Source organism: Globicephala melas, chromosome 17 (genome assembly GCF_963455315.2).
Source record: "Globicephala melas chromosome 17, mGloMel1.2, whole genome shotgun sequence".
Lineage (NCBI taxonomy): Eukaryota > Metazoa > Chordata > Mammalia > Artiodactyla > Delphinidae > Globicephala > Globicephala melas.
The window spans coordinates 65,545,139-65,566,027 of NC_083330.1; the positions used below are offsets into that span (position 1 = coordinate 65,545,139).

Sequence of the window (20,889 nt, forward strand, 5' to 3'; positions counted from 1 at the left end):
TTTGTCAATTTCTACAAAAGGTCTGCAGAGATTTTGATATTGTGTGCCCTGCAGCCTGGAAACTCCCTCAAGATAGTAAGATGGGCCAACTATAGGTCTCATCTCATATGGTTCCAATCACTCTCCTTCCTTCTTCCTTGCATAAGTCTGTTGTCTTGCAAACCACTTTTCTTTTTTTTGTTGTTTTGTTTGTTTGTTTGTTTGTGGTACACGGGCCTCTCACTGTTGCGGCCTCTCCCATTGCGGAGCACAGGCTCTGGACGCGCAGGCTCAGCGGCCATGGCTCATGGCCCCAGCTGCTCCGTGGCATGTGGGATCTTCCCGGACCGGGGCATGAACCCGTGTCCCCTGCATCGTCAGGCGGACTCTCAACCACTGTGCCACCAGGGAAGCCCCTCATTTGTTTTTATTTTGAATTTTTTGGGTGTTTCAGGCAGGAGAATAAATTTGGTTCCCGTTATTCTATCTTGGCCAGAAGTGGAAGTACTATGGTAGACTTTTGATAAACAAGAGTAACGTCACTTGTACTTGAGAATTTGTTAACAATATGGGAAAAGGATTAGAGGGGAAAAGATATTGGAAAAGGAAATCATTAAGGAAGCAAAACAATAATATGAGAAAGAAACAATAAAGATTGAAATTAAGGCAGCTGTAGTTGGAAAGGAGATAATAGTTGACTTGAGCAGGCAGAATTGATCGAACTAGGGAACCAGTTAAATGTATTATGTGCTAAAGAGAGGAGTCAAGATGACTTCAGGGATTAGGTCTTGTATGTGGTTTATTTGAGTTTGGATGCAGAGACTGAGTGCCTGTATGTGGGATGTGATTGATTGGACCCTCCCATTTTATAAATACTACTGCAGCGTTCCAGAGCCACTTAGTTACTCATTTAATATTAATAGTTCTTTATTTCTTACTTTGCAGTTCATTGTAATTGTCATCCAGAAACCGATACAGTAGTGGGAGATAATTCCCATTACAGAAGTAGTTTACTTCATCCAGCAAAGAGTTCTCTGAGACATTTCTAGTCAGTTTAGGTGTTTATAGATTATTATTTCTTTGATAAAGAGGCTTTTTTTTTGAACTCTTGAATTTTATTTATTTTTTTATACAACAGGTTCTTTTTTTTTTTTTTTAAGCAGGTTCTTATTAGTTATCCATTTTATACACGTGAGTGTATACATGTCAATCCCAATCTCCCAGTTCATCCCGCCACCACCACTTCTGTGACTTTCCCCCCTTGGTGTCCATACATTTGTTTTCTACATCTGTAGGCTTTTAAAGAAGGCAAGACAGAAACAATATTTGGAGTCACTACTGATTTAAGTCAGGCAAAGTGAAAATAAAACATCTTAGAAATGATGAGAAAGTAATGAGAAAAATAAGAATGACCTTATAAAATCTCTGAGACATCTTTTCAGGATCTTGTACTACGCAGAGGTACAAACATAAGGAAAAATGCTGATTAGATGGGACAGTTACTATAATGCTTGTAGTAAATTATGATAGACTTATTTTCTGGAGCTGTCAGTGATTTAAGATTGATTTGCCATTGTTTTCATGAAATCAAATATATGTTACCTCCCAAAAATAATTAACATAGCAATTATCCTCCAACAGATAAGAATGTGGAATACAGTTGTTCCCTCTTGTGATTGTGGCCCTTCCACTCTTAAAGAAACGTTTCTCAGACGAAATACTTCTCATTTAGACCAACACTTGAGAGTTAGGTAAATGACAGAGATTACAGTCCCTGTCACCATAGGTCTTATGATCTAATAAACTTCTTATCATATCTCCTTGAACTTAAATTTATAGTTTTTGAGGACTTAATTTCTGTTTAATTAAAGTGTTCCTTAATTAACTTTCTATTTAAAAGTAGGCTGACCCCATTTGTAATTTTTTTCTTGGTTTAAATTTATTTGAAATGAGTACAGTGATATGCTGGTCTAAGGTAGTTGCTATTCATTAACCTTATTTTGAGTAGCCATCTCATTTTATGAACTTACTTGATGTTTTTGTTCTTGATCATCCTAGTTTCTCTCCACTCCCCCATCCCCTGTTTTGTTGTTGTTGTTTGGTTTTGTTTGTTTGTTTGTTTTTGACCAGAGCGACTGCCCTGATACAGTAGGGATGCTTTCTGCATAGATCTTAGGAAGGCATTCGGCAAAGTCTTATGACATGGAAATGGGTTATGCCAAAAGGATGATGATTACTGATGATAACTGCAGTTAGAGGAATGGACTCTGTTATTTAATCGACCCTGATTTGCATCTTCCCTCTGCAGCTTGTTACTTGTATGATGTTGCTTCAAGGTACTTAACCTCTCTGAGCCCATTTTTTTCCTTCCATCAAAGGAATGACAGTGTCTTATCCACAGTTATTGCAAGGATTGAATGAAATGATGCATGTAAATTGCTTAGCATAATGTCTGACACATAGTAAATGCTCAGTAAATGTTAGCTATTATTTTATTTAACTTCTTGGGAAAAAAACTAAGGTAAGGTTGTCAAATTTATGGATCACAGAAAATAGGGGAGGCTACCTGATATTTAGATGACATTTTGAAATTCAGAAAGACCTCCACCTCCTGAATAAAATGGAGTAACAGCTTTCAGAAACATGAAATTTGACAATCTTAAGTTTTGAATCTTTAATTGAAAAATTCAGTGGTACTAATATAGGAAGGGAGAGGTCTGACTTAATAGCAGTTCCTGTTGAGTTTTTTGTTTTGTTTTTAATTGACAAGGTCAACCCAGGATCACAGTGGTACACATATAATAATAGTATTATCATAGTCTTAATTGGTTAGCCTGTGGCTGTAATTATCGTTTTTTTTATTCCGGAGTCCATCTTTAAAAAGAGACACTGGTACATGAAGCGTGTTTAAATGAAGGCAGGAACTTGAAGGAACTTGATGATCATTATTTATTCTGATGAAGCAAAGACTCGAAGAGTAGGAGATATTTAATAGCCACCTTCAATAGTCCTTCATATCTTCGAAGGACTGTGAGCTGGAAAAGTTGACTCTGTGGCCCAGCAGGTGGCTCTTCTGTAGCTCTGGAGTTGAGGACTGGGGTTCAAGTTCTACTGACATTGAGGCATGACTTCAGTGGCATCACTTAACTTCTCTGAGCCTCAATTTCCTCAACCGTAGAAAACAGAAAGTAAAATAACTCTACACGGAGGTTATGAGGTATAAATGAGTGAATGTGTGTGAAAGAGCAATTCAGATTTATTGTTGTCATTGACTAGAATTATTCTAGGGAGACCCTGAATCAGCTCTCTCTTTGGACCAACTCTAATAATTAGAACCGCTCAGCAGAGGAATAAGCTTTCCCGTAATACCAAGAGCCAAACAAAGGCCACATAGTTATATCAGGGCTTTTTAGAAATTTTTGTGTAGAGTGGAAATTTGTAAGAGTTCCTTGAGGGAAGGTACAGTGTTTATCTTGTTCACTGCTCTCTCCAGGGCACCCAACACAGCGCCAGGCACATGGTCTGTGTTTCGTAGGTATTTGTTCAATGAGTGAATGGAAGTTCCCCCATTAACACTCATTGTATTCTTTGTTTAGCATTACTCTTTTCTTGTATTTAATGTTTGTGTTCTTTTCCCAGCTGTTTTTCTTTGCCTTTATGTTATTTTAGAATGGATATTTTGACTAAATATCAAAGCATACTTTGACTAAACTGAAGCAGCCACTCGTGGTTCTTTCTATTCAGGCACATTTACTGGCGACTAGGGCACAGAGAGAATACTGATATGATTTTCAGTGTCAGGCATTGTGAGATTCGTCTTTCTCCAAGTATGGCCATTTTAAATTTCTTATTTCTCTGTTTCTGTAAGTATCTTAATTTCTGTAGACCTTTTAAGAGAGAATGCCTTATATGTAGAATATTTCCATGGGATTGCATTCCCAGGCACCTCATAACAATGATTGTCTCTGGAGAGAGAATTTGGGGATTGGAGACACCACATTATTGTTCTGTTTGAATTTTTCAACCATGTGCTTAATTACTTTCTTAACTATATGCCCTATTACTTTGCAAAAGTGAAGTGACTCGATGACTCCATAATTCAATAGATACTAGACCATTTGAATAAGCTTTTCAGAGAATTTACGCTTATATCTCTTTGCTAAGTTTTTCATTGGGCAGTTTGTCTTTTTCTTGCCTCACTGTGTTTTTTATTTTTTTTAATAGATACTAGCTTAAGTGAAATAGGTTTGTATGGGGGAATATTGCAAAGTACACATAGTTAACAGTAAAATAGCATTCTTTTATTTAGGGTCCACTATGTTTAAGACATCCTGTTGGGTGCTTTACCTACATTCTCATTAAATGTTTTCAATGTTCACATGAGGTTTAAGCCTTACTTCCTTTGGTCTTTGCTGCCATAAATTGATGCCAGAGCTTTGATGTTGAACCAGAAGTCAAAGCCGGGCTTTGTTTCTTAAGCCTCCTGGGCCTTCAGCCCTCCCACTGTAACTAAAACATGGGCATAGTCAAGGATTTGAAAACCAGAGAGAAATGGCTGTCATTGAAATTAAATATGTTGGCTGGAATGCTGCTGTAAATACTGCTTGCTGCCTTGAATTCACTGTTTCTTTCCAGTCTGCCAGGGATTAGATAGGAACAAATGGACAGGAAGGGTATAGAAAAGGATTTAAATCATGTAAAAGACAGACTTGACCTTGAAGATTCGAGGGGCTTGTAATAGCTAGACAAAAGAGGTCTGTGGATATGTTTTACAATGATTGATGCCCATAGCCTGAGATTCGTAGTGCTGTTGGTGACTGATAGAGACTAGATTGTATCCAGAGATTGAGTTCTAAGTTTAATTCTTTTTTTTTTTTTTTAAATTTTATTTATTTATTTAAGGCTGTGTTGGGTCTTCGTTTCTGTGCGAGGGCTTTCTCTAGTTGTGGCAAGCGAGGGCCACTCTTCATCGCAGTGCGCAGGCCTCTCGCTATCGCGGCCTCTCTTGTTGCGGAGCACAGGCTCCAGACGCGCAGGCTCAGTAGTTGTGGCTCACGGGCCCAGCTGCTCCGCAGCATGTGGGATCTTCCCAGACCAGGGCTCGAACCTGTGTCTCCTGCATTGGCAGGCAGATTCTCAACCACTGTGCCACCAGGGAAGCCCTATAAGTTTAATTCTTCATAGAATTTACTTCAAGCAATATTTTGAGTTATACCTTTACTATGGTGGTTTATACACATTCTAAGGAAATATCTATCTATATAATGAAAGATGGTCTCCATTGCTTTGGGGTAGAATTGTTTAAGTCAGTCAGTCAGTCTCTCCTTCACTTTCTCTCACTCTTAAAAGAAGGTAATGTTTAGGAGAATTTCTTTAGCCAGAGAACCGATTATTCATTATTCCATGACTGTTGCATGAAGTGCGTTTTACTTATTTCTATGTGGTAGTTCAGACACTACTGCACATGCCTTCCATGCTTCAGGCCAGACCTGAGGGCAATTCCTAAGTCTACCACTTACTAACTGTGTGACTTGGAACAAATGATTTAGCCCTAGTGAGCATCGGTTTCCTTATCTTGAAATGATGTTTACTAATACCGACTTCACGCTGTTGCGACAAAGGATGAGTAGTGAGTTCATCGTGCGTAGTCAGTGTGCAGTGAAGATTTAATCTGTGCCTTCTCTGTTCATTCCCAGGGTTTTTGTTTGACCATTTAAACTGTAAATCAGCCTAGGTGGAGAGGACCGAGGGCATTTATTTAGCCTCTGCACAAGCCGGTAAACAACTAATGCACACTACCTTTCCAGACACATTCACCCCCTCACTTGTTAAACCTGTTAAACCTTCTGTGGGCAGGCTTAGCTACTCCTTCTTGCTTCTAAGCATTTCCCCCTCTGCCTGGCCTGTAGTAAGTGCTCAGTAAGCATTTGCTAGGTAAGTGAGTTTCTGGACAGTAGTGTGTGGGTGGTAGGATAGCGGATTGTTGACAAAGCTTCTCATAGAGCGTTGCAGTCTTGTGAGTTTAACTTCATGCTTTGGTCTCTAGTTAGTAGAAACAGCTGAGAGAGTTAAAGAGATGATCTTCACTTGATTCTTTTTGGTTCTATGGGCAAAGTGCTTTCAGCATTTAGACTAACTACATTTGCAGAGTAGTTATCCATTCTGTAATAATTATAATGGCAGATAACATTTTGTCAGTGCATACTGTGGGCCAGGCCCTGTGCTGATCATTTTAGCTACATTTTCTCACTTAGTCATGTTGTGAGTTAGATACTGTCATTGCACCCATTATACAGAAGAGGAAACTGAGACTCCAAGTTACGTGCCAAAGACTACACAGCTAGCAAGTAACATAACCTAGATTTGAATGTAAATGGACTCCAGAGCTGGCTTTTTGAGTTACTGTATTATACAACTTCCCTCTTCTGTATGACTATGATAAGAAAATTGTATAGGGGATAAAGATGATTATAAAGGTCAATATTTCACAAAGATTTCCCCCATATTCACTGAGCTTATAAAAGAGCCAGTTGCTTCCTAGTTTGTGTCATAAACTGTTACACTTTTCACTATTATTTCTGGTGGGAGGCAGTTATATAATGTGGATTCAATTTTAATTTTACCACGCTAATATCTGTGTGGAGGAATAATGGGGACTAAAGTACGGGGTAGTGAGAAGTAAGCAAGTTTCTATTAAATATTGCTCAAGCAGTGAATAAGTCATTAAATTTGACTTCTGATGAATATATAATGATTGCTTAATACTAGGCTGCCAGGAAAAACATACACACACCCACTCATAGAGGAAGGTGTGTGTGTAATATATATTGCTTGAGATAGTTGGAGCTATATTTTAAAAGTGGAAGGGGTTTTTTTTCCACAGAAGGAGGGAGAGGCAATATGCTTTATACTGCCATTTATTTGAGTTCATCCAAAAAGAAGAAATTTCTTGCTTATAAAATATAGAAGAATCAAGTTTTAATTTGAAGAGATTAGGAAATATTTATTCCGTTTCAGAAAGTAAAAATCTCCCTATGTGCCACCTATTCTAGGAAATTTAAAACATAAATCAGGCGATTCCTGGCCTCCTCTCCTTCCTTCCTCCTTTCCAAAACGGACACATATACTTTATGGCACTGAGAATTTATCAGATCCTTCTGAGTGTGTGATTCATGTGGAATTGGAGTCACAACCCCAGAAGAACACTAAATGACTGCTTTGTCTGAAAGGTTTGGTATATTACTAATAAAATGCATGGAGTTGAATTTATTCAACTATATATAATTGGTATTGTTCCTGTTCAGACATGCCTGTGTATGACTTTGTAGAATAAAAAACAGCTGCTTCTGCGGTTTTTGTTTGGTTAGGACAAAATCTCAGGAAACAACTTGACCATGGGCAAAACTGCAGTTGAATCAGGGACAGAAAGTTGGAAAGAATAAGTAGATGAAATTTGTCTTGAGGGTGTGCCGCCTGAACACATACACCTGCACACGTGTCCTCGTTGTAAAGGTAAAGAGGGCTTATGGACCAAGAAGGCGTGAAGCGTCTGGTCCTATTCTGGAGCTTAGGGAGAATTCTGGAAAACGACCCTGTGGCTGAAATCATAGGCAACAGCAGAGCAAAGGAAAAAGACATCCAGTAGTGTAGAGAGGGAGCCTAGAGATAAAGCTGGGATGGACATGCTAGGGGAAGGAGGAGGACAGCTGTCTTCATCTTCATGTTTGTTTCACTGAAGGCAGTTCTGCTGGACTTGAAGGACGTTGAGGGAACTTATTTGGCTCTGGGTCCTGTGTGCTCCCGGACCTGCTTCAGCTGTGCTTCCCAAACCTTAGGGCTAGGCCTCAGGGAAGAGAATTTATTTCTCTCCAGTGCATGGCTTAGGCTGCTCCTCAGGACAGCTGTGGCTTGGGAGGGGCCTTACTTAGAATAGTTGGTCAAGAAGCTGCATCTCTTAGTGGCATCAGTTACCTTCCATTCTTGCTGAACTGGTTGCTGGTATGGAAGAAAACCTTGACTGGTCTGTTGACCATGCCCATCTGGACTTGGGGAAGCCAAGATAAAGAATCTTCTTTATCCCCATTTTTTAACCAGTAGCCAAGAAAGTGGCATTATGTGGAGCAAATAAGTTGGGAATAGACACTAGACAATCTTGGAACTCACCCTGGATAAACTCTCATGAGTCTGAACTGTGCTACATAAGAATTACCATATTGTTAAAGGCTTACTACCTATTGATACCTTGTTTAGCCACAGGGGACCTGAAATTTGTCTCACCTGAGTCTGCCTACATCTGTGAAAATAGCTAGTCTCCTCCCTTGCTCTCCTCTCTCAGACCTCCCTCTTCTCCCTCATTTTGCCCGTCTTTCACTTTTGAGACAACCCGCATTGATTGCTAGTTTCCATATAATTGTTTTGCTTTCGTAAGTGTTCCTGCCTCAGCCATTATCTTCCTCTCATTGAAGTCTCATGAATTTTAAGTTGAATTTGATTGCAACACTAAATCACCCATTTCTGCTTAATGTTCTTTATGTAACATGTACCTTTAATGCCTTATTCAGCACTTCAAAATGAAAGAATAGTAATAGTTCTCATATTGCTGTTAGTGCGTTCTGACATTGAATAACAGGTGACATGTCTAATGATCAGCGTGGCTGCCTAGATTGCATAATTACAGGTTTGTTTGACTTTAGGAGGATCATATGCAGGCCAACTGCATCCATTCAGATACTTCTTATGTTAGATAAATATCAGAGCACTTCAGTCTAAAAAGAGGTCCTCTTTCAGCGATTATCACTCTTTAGTTTTCTAGGGCTTGCCAATGAACAGGAAAAAACAAAATGAAACAGAAGGCATCCTTAAAGAATGGGTTTAATTCTGTGGCCCTTCCTGGTCTAAATGACACTTTGTAAGTTCTTCAGGTCCTGTTAGCAGCGCATGGTGTTTGGGATAGCGCTGAGCAGGGTCACTGGTACAGACAAGGCACGTTTGCCACGCTACTGGCATCCTTACAGAAGCAGTTATAATTGTTTAAGACAAATCAAAGATTATCTGTGCCCTCTGGACTTAATTTGCTGGGGCAGGGGTTAGGGGGACATATTTCAGCGAGTTATTGAACTAACTTCTTGGAGCAGTTTCTTAATCGGTGTGCCAGATGTGTCACATCGGTCCCACCGAGTCTCCGAGCTCTCCCCAGGAGACCTCCCCACATATTTATTGGCTTGTAAATGAATGTTCAAGTGTGTCACTTAGGTTCATTTGATTAACACAAGCAAGGATTGATTATAATAAATTAATGCTCCTTGAATGGCACATTGAAGAAAGGAGAATATTCCTAGACTCCCAGACCCTGCTTGGCCAGGGGAGGACAGTCAAAGACACGGGTAATAGAAATGGTTTTGACACTGGGCTCCACTCAGAAGTACCTCTGCATGTGAAGCCTTCCAGGGCTCTTCCCTTCCCCTGAAACAGTTCTCTGTTGCTGCCCTTGCATGGCTGCTACTTCCATCTCTGTTGTTGCTGGTGCTCTTGGCCTGGTACAGGTTGACTTGCCAGCTGCTAGAGCTGACTTAGTTATTCTCCTAGCATTCAGTGGGTGACTTGGTTACTTTTATAGCGCCTCCAGTTAGCCTTGCTGATGGGAAAGATCACTCTCTTCACCAGTGTTAAAACTTAGCAATCTTCTAAAAGGGGAAGATGATTTTCTTTTTGTTATCGGTTTCCTCTACTAAGGAATTTGGGAAAGCTTTTCCCAAATGTGATCGGACCGGGCCCAATCACATCTGAGTGGCTGGCCAGTGTCCTACTTGGAACAGACCACCGGGAGCTGAGATGAAGCTCAGGGCCATGACTTGCCCCCCAGTCCCCCCCACCCCAAGGGTTTGTTCCCTGGATATCCATGGAGGAGTTGGAAGTGCTTGTCCTTCTCACGTTTAAGCACCTTTTAGCACAGGAGGCTAGTGTACATACTTTGCAGCTAGAAGGTCTGAGTTGGAGGCCTAGCTCAGCCACTCACTACCGTTGTGTCCTTGAGCAGGTGACTTCAACTGCTTGGTGCTTCGGTTTTCTCATATATAAAGTGGAGCTAAAACTACCTTTCTCTTAATGCTGCTGTGAGTTTTAATGTAAACACAGTACGCTAAGTAGTCTTGGCTCATAATAAAGTGCTTACCAATTGTTAGGTACAGCTATTATTATTATGTATATATATTTTATCATTGCAGTTACTTTTTGGCTTGCAGAGGTGTGCTACAGTAATATTTGCCTCTCTGAGATTGGTCATTCTGTGAATTTTAACATCATTTTTGTAATCTCCCCCCCACACTCAGCGCTGGTGCCAACCTTTTTCCTGTGGAAAAATCACACTGAAAATAGGCAAATAAGTTTATATTACATGTCTTCTTTGCATTTTAATTCAATTGAATATCAGAGGCAGGACAATTTTTAGTTTGGTGAAAGTTTAATTTTCAAATTTATTATATGATGGCCATATAAGAATATTGAAGGAAGAGTTCCTATAGTTCTTTGTTGGATCCATCATTCTTGCCCTCAAATGGATTAAAGTCTGTTTGGAAAAATGAGACAAATTCATATAAGAAAACAAGATTGTTTATGTTTCAAAGTGCCAAAGTATCAAGTATAGTTGTTAAGATAAATTAAGTGAGATCCTTCTAGGCTGGCAGAGTTTAAAAGCAGGTAGGGCCTGAGCTCAGCCCTTGAAGGATGTGTAGGATTTGGTTGGTGTGGATTTTTAGGAGGGCTTTCCCTGTGAGAGTGGGAGAATTTTGGTAGTGGGATTATATACCGTGGAATAAAGGAGCAGGGAACCTCTAGCTGGTCAGTCTCTCTGCACCTCCCCAACGCCCCAGCCACTTTTTAGTCAACAGCCAGCTCCCTGTTGATGTGTTTATCCCTCTTTTCCTCCTGAGTTCTTCAGGGCTTTATTTAGCCTTTTTCATGCAACACTATGCTCTTTCCCCACCTCAGTTCTTTAGTGGAACAGGACACATTCCCTGTGCCTTCCTTTGCCTGGTATTTCTGAAACATGAACACAAATAACATACTTAGAAAGAGGCTTTATTGTAATAATAAGGGAGACAGGGGTTAACAACTACTTGATACGGATGTTCTCATGACCTCTCTTCCAGATGCCATTGTGGGAGTCTGTTGTCTTCCGTCTCTAGTCTCTCCAAACCCTTCTCCCCAGCAGATGAAAACATTGACTTGAGCCTGAAGTTATCTGACTGAGCATCACTTCCAGGTGTGGTGTGGCGTGGTTCTCGGTTCTTCTCAGGAGTAGCTTCCTGCTCTCTTCTGGTGTTTTCCCTTTGTCGCCTCAGGCTGCACTATTCATCACTTAGGTTCTTTAGCTTGTCCCAACATTCTTGGGCCCTGGAGCCTTAGCTGAGGCTGCATGTCCACAGTTGGCCTCCTCAGGTACTTCCCTTAGGCTTCCTGCCATCAAATACTGGCAGCCATCGCTCACGTTCTCCTTTGCAGGGAAGGTCTCCTTGGCCTTGTATTTGAAATTGTTATCTGGTTCAAGTCTGGCTATGTCTATGGACCTTGATAATGAGAATCATCATCCTGCTTACTCTGAAAACTTTAATGTCGAAGGCATATTTCTAAGTGCTTTAAAAAATTAACTCATTTAATTCCAGAGGGGGGTTGCCAACATTATGTCAATTCCTACTGATTTAAGCCCCTGACACATTTTTATTTCTCATACTTGAAAGACTTTTGCTGCTGATACATCCTTTAGTGAGTTTCTGTTTAGGTTGAAGTTGCCACTAATTATTGCACTTTTGATAAAGCAGTTTATGCTGTTAGTCTCTGCTCAGGTTACCAGCTTGACCCACTTTTTCAATGGTCCCAGTATCAGAATCTATTACACATAAAATATACTGATTCCACTAAGAAAAGGAAAAAAACACACACACACACATCATCATTTCCTTTAACTAGATAAGGTTTGTGTGAAACCAGGGGCCTATTTTTCTTTCTTTCTTCTTTTTTTTTCTTTTTTTCATTATTTTAAATGGGAAAAAATTAAATTACAGGCCAACCCCAAACCCCTAACCAATTTACTTAAATGTAACTATATACAGTAAAATGCCTGTATAAGTCACAACCCATCATTATTAGGATATAAATTGTTTAAAATTCTCTTCCTGATCATCAAGCAATTAATAGGATTTTTAACAAACATTTGTTGTATATATGGCAATAGATACACGTTGGTACCAGCAACAGCTAAGCAACATGTCTCTTTCATTGATGTTTGGAGATTTTCAAACGGTCTAACAATTTTTTATGGAATATGACTTGAGACCTTTCTCATATACCACTTTGTTAAAAATGTATTTAATTTGGGGAATGTAAATACAAATTTTTCTTATATAAACATTGCCCCTTCCCACTCCTCAAAAAAAAAAAAAAAGCTTATATTGAGGGATATGTATATTCTGTGAAGTCTGGGTGTTACCAGCCAAGAGGTATTCTACCAGAAGCGTGTTAACCCAGAAGATATTTTATGGAGTGTGTTTATAATTGACTACTGTAAAACTAAAGCATAATTTAGAAGTCCAGGAAAATCATTTTTTAAAAGCCAAATGTAAGTGGGTTTTATATTATTTCATGACTTAGAGATGAACTGTTGTACTGTTCTTCAGAGTGGACAAGAAATACTGCCATTTGTCTGAGCCAAGTTATTTGAATGAAGAGTCTTTGAGTGTGTGCATCCCCTAATATGATTTAAGGACTCCAGTTTTATTTTCATTTCTTTCAGCTTTTTTAATGTTAACGTTTTTATTATCCTGTGTTCTCTATCTTTTCCCGATCTATTATTAAATTGTGTGTCTAGAGCTTAAAAAAAAAAGTTTAAAATCACTTTGAAGAATATTATCTTGCTTTTCCAATCTACTAGTTGCTTTCTATAGTCTCCTGTTTCCTGAGGGTCTTTTAATTTTTAAATATAGTAAGTATAGTTGTTTCATGCTCTGACTGATATCTGAAACATTTGGGAATCTGTTTCTGCTGATTTTTACTCTTTTTGGCTTGTTTTCTTGTGTTTTTCCTTGTAAGGTTTTTGTTTTGTTTTTATTTTTTGTCCCCTGTAATCTACTCATTATCCTTAACAATTATTTGTAGGGTTATTTGAGGCCTCAGATACAAGTGTCTTTTCCAGAGGGGAGTACGTGTGGGTACTTTCATTGTGAGACCACCTCCTACCAACATCAGAGCTCAGGTTCCCAGCACCACTCAGGTGAGGGGAACCCAGGCTGCAAACCCAGGCTGTGGCTTGTTGATACAGTTTTTCAGAAACATGTTTGTTTTCTCTCTCCCTCTTCCCTCTGTTCTGCTCAGTGGCCAAGGCCAACCTCCCTGCAGCCTGGAGGAGCAGAGTGGGATTACTTACGGTTCATCTTTATTCTGATGAGTGGGGACCCAGTTTACTGGGGGAGGGTATGCAACTTTGATTTCCTGTGTTCAGCTTCTCTTTTTTGGTTTTCCCTAATTTTGCCCTGGTTGTTTCTTACTATCTTGTGACCCTTTTGTTTTTAAGGAGATTACTCTTTTTCCTGTTTTATCCAATCATTTTACTTATTTATTTATTTTTATAAATTTATTTATTCATTTATTTCTGGCTGTGTTGGGTCTTGGTTGCTGCGTGCGGGCTTTCTCTAGTTGTGGTGAGCGGGGGGCTACTCCTCACTGCCGTGCACCGGCTTCTCATTGTTGTGGCTTCTCTTGTTGCAGAGCACGGGCTCTAGGTGCACGGGCTTCAGTAGTTGTGGCACATGGGCTCAGTAGTTGTGGCTCACAAGCTCTAGAGCGCAGGCTCAGTAGTTGTGGTGCACAGGCTTAGTTTCTCTGCGGCATGTGGGATCTTCCCCGACTAGGTCCCGAACCCGTGTCCCCTGCATTGGCAGGCGGATTCTTAACCACTGAGCCACCAGAGAAGCCCTCCAGTCATTTTAGTTGTCTTCAGTAGGAGGATTGGTCCACATAACCCAACCTACCATTACTAGAAGTGGAAATCTTCCTTATTTGATTTTTAACAATACTACAAGGTTCATGTGCAGGTATATAAGTGGGCTGCTTCAATGGATGAGGGAACTGAGGCTGAGAAAAGTGTAGTGGTTGATTTAAGATTGTCCAGGTAGGTGGCACAGCCTGGAACTCCTGAGTCTGAGTCTACATTTCCACCTTTGAGACTTTTTCTACTGGGTGTCTTCTTCGAATTTTGAATGAAGCAGCCATATATTGAAGGCATTTTTTAAAATATGCAATACCTTTACAAAATCATTTAGATAGACCATTGATTGATAAATTATGTTGGTACAGCTTTTTCCAAATACGGCATTTTTTTTTGTTGTTGTTGTTGGGGGGTAGGAGTTTATTAATTTATTTAAATTTTTGCTGTGTTGGGTCTTCGTTTCTGTGCGAGGGCTTTCTCTAGTTGTGGCAAGCGGGGGCCACTCTTCATCGCATTGCGCGGGCCTCTCACTATCGCGGCCTCTCGTTGCAGAGCACAGGCTCCAGACGCGCAGGCTCAGTAGTTGTGGCTCACGGGCCTGGTTGCTCCGCGGCATGTGGGATCCTCCCAGACCAGGGCTCGAATCCGTGTGTCCCGCACTAGCAGGCAGACTCTCAACCACTGCGCCACCAGGGAAGCCCCAAATACGGCATTTTAAATGGAAAATGATCATTGCTTTCCTTTCTTTTTCAGCTGAAGTGAGTAGTGAATACAGTATGGATAAGGCAATGGTTGAATTTGCAGAGATGGATCGGAAACTAAACCATTATTTAAAGGCTGTTCAATCTACAATAAACCGTGTAAGTTTATACCACTCACCTAGTTATATTTGGTTACAGCTCACTGACTTAGAAACACAAATCAAAATTCTTTTCTAACCTTTAATAATTTCTTATCCTTACTGTAGTAGCTATTAATCTCTTCTTAATCAGGAAGTTCATAGAATAGGAATCTTAAATATTTTCCCAGATAGGCCACCTAGGTTTAATTAGGATATTACATCTGTTTTAGATTTCCTTGCATTTTCTGGTCTCGAATTTTTTAGTCTAAGCCTCCTTCGAATGTGAGTAGTTTTTTATAAAATGCTACAAATTGCGTAAGACTTGTTTTTATTGTTATATTTGCTTAAGCATACAATTTAGACCAGGTTTAGTTACTCATTCTCCAGCTTTAACGAATATGCAGCTATTGCAAAATTCATAGAATCAGATAATAGGGAGAGGTTTTAGAGCAAGGTTACAAATAGAGAAGCGTGGCCTTTTGGTTTTTCCAGAAGCCAAACTTGTCTTTGTTGGCTCCAGCATGTCACAGGAACAACACATAAGGCAGTTAAGGTGGGAACATAGCAACATCCTTTTCAGCAGTACTGTGTTGAGCAAGAAATGAGCAGTATGATTGCAGTAATGTTTCTGAGAAGTGCTTTGTCCTCTGAGCAGTGGAAACTCCCCTTTGAACTGATTTCATATACCTGTGTAATAGGATGTCTTGTACTTCTGGTTTCTTTATTTGCTTTTTCTTACTTATATCTGTGGGAAAATTCCAAAAATAAAATGCTTTACAAGATTGGCTACTATTCAGTGGGAGATAAATTTTTGAATATGGTTTAATACTTAAGCTATAGTTAAATGGGTATATATGTTCATGGTTATATGCAGTTTTTCTGTTCTTTTCTTTCTTTAAAATTTTTTTTCTGTTTTTTTTTTAATGGTTAATATTTATTAAGTGTAGCAGTTGTGACTAACTTAAGAATGTCTGCTTATATCCAAGTAATACACTCATTCAACTTGTACATTTCTGGTGTTTCTAACCATTGTGACTGTCTTGGGACTGTGAATATTCCTTCCATAGGAAAATATGAAAATGATGTCATGTTAGATTCTTAAACTAGATAGCAAAGCACTTAGACCAGAGGTTTTCAACTCCAGCTGACCCCTAGAAACAGCCAGTCCCTACCCTACACTAAAGAGATTCTGATTTCATTGATCTGGAGAAGGATTGGGGCACCAGTATTTTTTAAAAACCCATTCTGTTATGTATCCAATGTTGAAAACCACTGCCTTAAAAGAACAAGGCTGACTTTATAGAATAAAGTGTGTTTGTTACCAAAGATCAGAGTTAGGCTTATTGTATAGATCAATCCTGCCTTGACGCTTACATTCTATGGAGGTTATTTGATAGGCTTTTCTATCTTTAACCTTGATGTTTTGCAAATATAACAGCACGATGTACATTATAGATAAGAAAACAGATTTTGGAAGTTGAAGAACTTAATGTGGATTTTTTTTCTATTAAACCCTAGGATTCACAGATATGTAAGGTATTTTTACGTGAAGAATTGGACTTTTCCCCCTTCAAAAAACTGAGTCATAAAAAAAGAAAAAGCAACCCTCACCCTCATGCACATTCAGTAGTTAATAGCATTTCTTTCATCCTGAGGCCTCATCCCATTACACCCACCCTACTAATCAGGAAAGAATATAATTGGAGTTTTATCCAGCTTTTCAGCTCTAACCTTACGCTAGAGTATGGAGTAACTTGGATTTAGTGATTCTAATGCTTGTCGGGAAGGTCCCTGGTCTTTAATAAGAGAACACATGTTTATTGCGTTTTTTTCTCATGCAAAGTTGTGCTCTCTATATAAGCTTGATATGAGACCAAGAATAGCAAATCATAGTTTAATAAGATTTCTAAGACCTAAAACCATATAGAGACATAGTGGGGATGTGACCATTATTTTAAGGGGAATATTTTACCCTCTTTATATACTGTGTACTCTTTACATAGTATGGACATTTATGGACATTGCTATCTTATTGCCTGTTTTGATGAGGAATAAAGAATGAACAGCAGATTCAGAGAGTCCAGAATGGTATAGCTGTTCTGTGCTATAGAAATAGCAGTGGTCTAGGGATCAGAAATTCTTCCAACCCTGGTGCTTCCATTTTCTAAGTTATGATCCTGGGTCAAGAAACTTAACCTCTTGGAATCTCGTGTTCTTCATCTATAAGGTTCTTGGCCTGCCTATTTCACAAGATTATTATGTGAATCAGATTAGATATTGTGTATCAAACACTTTGACATTCATAAAATTTGATGGAGATAAAGATACTATGTTATTACAAACCCAGATTTCCAAACATACTCCTGAGGAAGGTGGAACTGGATCTTTCTTAACGAGTACTTTGCTCACTTTATTTCAGGGCTTTGAAATAAAACTTTTATTGGCTTTGACCTGTCCTCCCTTGGAATTCAGGAATCATATAGGATTAGCTATAAGCTGGTAAAGTTTACAGTATGAGGTCTTTATGATCTCTAAAACAAAGAAATTGTTTTAAGTCAGATTATTAGGAAAGAATACAGAAAATAGGAGCCCCTGTTGAATCTTGTTTCACTTCTGCTCTGTCATAGACTTTTAAGAGCTGCAGTACTTCCATTCCTGTATCATTTGCCAAGATTCTCATCCACCCCGTGGTCTTTCTGTTTATGAATTTTCATATAGTCATAGAAAGTTAAAAAAAAATTTGTCATCATCAAAGAGCATTAAAGTTTATCATTTAAATAAAGATCTCGCTCCTGCTCTCACCTTCACAGAATTCTGAAGGTTATACACCGCTGAAAAGGTTTTAGAAGTTTACTTTGGAACCTTAGATGTGGTTCAATTTACCAACAATCCCTGGGAAGTCCCTTTGGCATCCAACAGAAGCTCTCAGATTGCCTTTCTTTGTCCTTTAAGAAAATAGAGCTGCTAGAGCTGAAGAATAGAGCTGAAGACTTTATTTGGAATCAGTATTTCAGCGCTCTGAAACTTAAAAAAAAAAAAAAATGGGACTTTGTCCCAGCTGTTTTGTAGAGGGAATATCATGCAGTGAGCACCTAAGGGGGGAAAAAAATTCCCAGACAGTCTATAAGTTATTTATAAAAACTTCCAGGATAAGTGGGTTATATACCTGTCACAACTCTTTAAAACATGTAGAACCGTAAACAGAATTTCTGTATGAACTCTTTGGAGACTTTCAGTCATGAGACCACACGTGATGAAAGTGTTTTGAAAGGTATAAAATGGCACATAGATATGCTATGATACACTTACTTCTTTTATTGCTGTTACTGCTGAGGAAAAACTTCTCTCAGTTTCATGTTGAGAACAGAGTGATGTTCTGAACATTAGCTTTTGATGACCTAACGTTCCCTTCCTTGATTTCTAAGCTTTTATTATTTGAGTATCTTGAAGGGGCACCATTGGCTGGCTTTTTGTTCTCAAACATTCACTGAACAAATATTTTCTAAACATCCGTGTGCCAGGTTACTTCTAGGTGCAAGAAAGAGGAGGTCAATCAGCAAAGCCCATATGATCTCACCTTCAGAATGTCTGAAGCCTAGAGAGGGAGACAAACATTTAACAAAGAACAATACAGATGTTATTTAATGATTGTTGTGCTGTGTACTACAAAGGGAAAATAAAGTTTTCAAGGAGTTAATAACTCAGGGGGCATATCAGCTGGGAGGGGGGAGTGGGTTGGTGGTTAGGGGACTCCTTCCTGATGAAGTGATATTGAATCTAAGATGAAAGTCAAATGAGCCTCAACATGGGGATCATGATATATAACTTCCCTGTCTATGTGACTTTTGCATGAAATGGAAGCATCTTTTTTTTTTCCTCAGTGTCAGAGTTTCAGAGTGCCTTGATCAATCCAAAGGCTTAATTTGAGAAAATTAAGCCAGAGAAAGCCGATTTTTATACATAGAAAGTTTAAAGTCTATAGAGTAGTTGAGTAACCTACCTAAGGTTGGTCGAGGATTCATTCATCCACAGATGTGAGCGGCTACCATGTGCCAGGAACTGTGCTTATTAAAGCAAGTTATGGCAGTAGTTGATTTAAGAATAATTTCATTACCAGTATTCTGCTTCTCAAGCCAGTTCACTGGTCAAATGGGTTATCCCTCTTGAAGTGAGACTCTTTATCATGTATTGAATAAACAGTGGTAATACTGTGTATTTCTGGTTCTGGATTTATGTGGTGGTTTTAAACTAAACATGGAGTCCATCGTGGGCTTCAGATTCCAGAGGGTGGGCACCAGCTTAATTCAAGGAATCTTCAAATCTATTCTCAGGTATGTGTTTTTTCAAATAAGAAATGATAAAGCGTCCACCACTATCGTTGGGGTGGTCTTTGCAACTTTTTATAGTGTTAATTCTCATAGTGAGAAAGGATGGGCCCCCTGAAGCTAAATGACAAATGACCTAACAGGTTCAGATTAGTTGCAGATAATATTAGCAGTCAGTGGTAAAATATATATTTCCTGTGCTTTTTGATGAGCAGCCTAGTCCTAGAGTTTAGCAAAAATAACTAAAGCTTAGGATTCACATTATACTTTGCATTTTCTTTATCATGATACTTAATAGTGCAATTTTACTGCAACAAACTTCAAATCTTAAAAGAATTGTCACATTTTACCTGTATATGGTTCTTTTAGTAGGTGCTACCTTAGCATCTTACTTTATGGAAAATCCAGAGTGTTGTATTTTCTTCACCTTCCTCTATTACTCTGTTTTGGGCTACATGCATCTTAGAGATTATCTAAGATTTGGAAGCATTTGAATCAGATTGCTGCCACATATTTGTTGTGTGCGTGTGTTTTTTTAAATAAATTTATTTATTTTTATTTTTGGCTGCGTTGGGTCTTTGTTGCTGCATAGGCTTTCTCCAGTTGCGGTGAGCGGGGGCTGCTCTTCATTGCGGTACGTGGGCTTCTCATTGTGGTGGCTTCTCTTGTTGCAGAGCACGGGCTCTAGGCGCGTGGGCTTCACTAGTTGTGGCACGCGGGCTTAGTAGTTGTGGCTCACGGGCTCTAGAGCACAGGCTCAGTAGTGGTGGCGCACGGGCTTAGTTGCTCCTCGGCATGTGGGATCTTCCCGGACCAGGGCTCGAACCCGTGTCCCCTGCATTGGCAGGCGGATTCTTAATCACTGTGCTACCAGGGAAGTCCCTGTTGCGTTTTTTTAAATCAGTTTTTTATAACAGTTCCTACCAAAAGCGTAGGGAGGGAGGATATTTTTCTTCTTAACCTAACAGGGGCAGTTAGTTGCTGGGTCGGTTTATTGTGTTGTTTCTTATAAATCTGTTCATGGATATGTCCTGTGTACTGTGACTTTTACTTGCTAAGCTAACCTGAACATTTAGTCTGCATTTTAAAAGTAGCGTGTTGAGAGTTAGCAGAGTGGAAATATACCTCACGTAAGTTGTTGAAACCAACACAATCTCAGCTATAATAAAAGAACAAGGTGGGTCAAAGGTATAGCTTACCTCAGCCTTGACATTATGCAACTAGTTTAGAATGTTTTTAATATCACTTCCCCATGCCTCTTCACCCTTCACCCTTCACCAACTGGTAAGCTTTGCCTTTTGTAAGTCTTATTTTAAAGTTACCTTAACATCTTCTGCTTTAACATGAAATCTTATGAGCTATCTTGTAAGTTGGGAGTTACTATTTTAGTTATACCAGATTTGGGGAGCATTTCTCACTTAGAAAGCTAAAAATTTATAGTATCGGAAGAAAGTTCCAGGGCAAAGGATGTGATTTATTGGCTATCACCATCTTCTGACTGCATCTAAGAATGCATCTCACATTGTGAATCATTGACAAAAGAGAAAGGAGGGTAAATTTGTTTGGGATTATGACAGTTGAGGAATTAGTGAGAATCTCTTGGAGCCAAGTGGGAAAGTACTGTGGAATCCCCCTCTTCTCCACTGCCTGCCCTCCATGGTGGTGTGTGGTCTCTTAACACCTTTCCTGTCAAAGTTAACAGATGCTCCACATATAAGCCTTTTCATCTGTAGAAATATTGCCCAGATGTGGAAATTAACCAGGGG

At 39.3% G+C, this 20,889-nt stretch overlaps 1 protein-coding gene across 1 annotated transcript in view; it reads left to right on the forward strand.

Moving 5' to 3' along the window:
• NSMCE2 (NSE2 (MMS21) homolog, SMC5-SMC6 complex SUMO ligase) overlaps positions 1-20,889 on the forward strand; it is a 224,412-nt gene that overhangs the window by 34,187 nt on the left and 169,336 nt on the right. Inside the window, exon 3 of the mRNA XM_030875779.3 lies at positions 14,711-14,817. Within this exon, the coding sequence (XP_030731639.2) occupies positions 14,711-14,817 (107 nt within the window). The remainder of the gene's footprint in view (positions 1-14,710; positions 14,818-20,889) is intronic.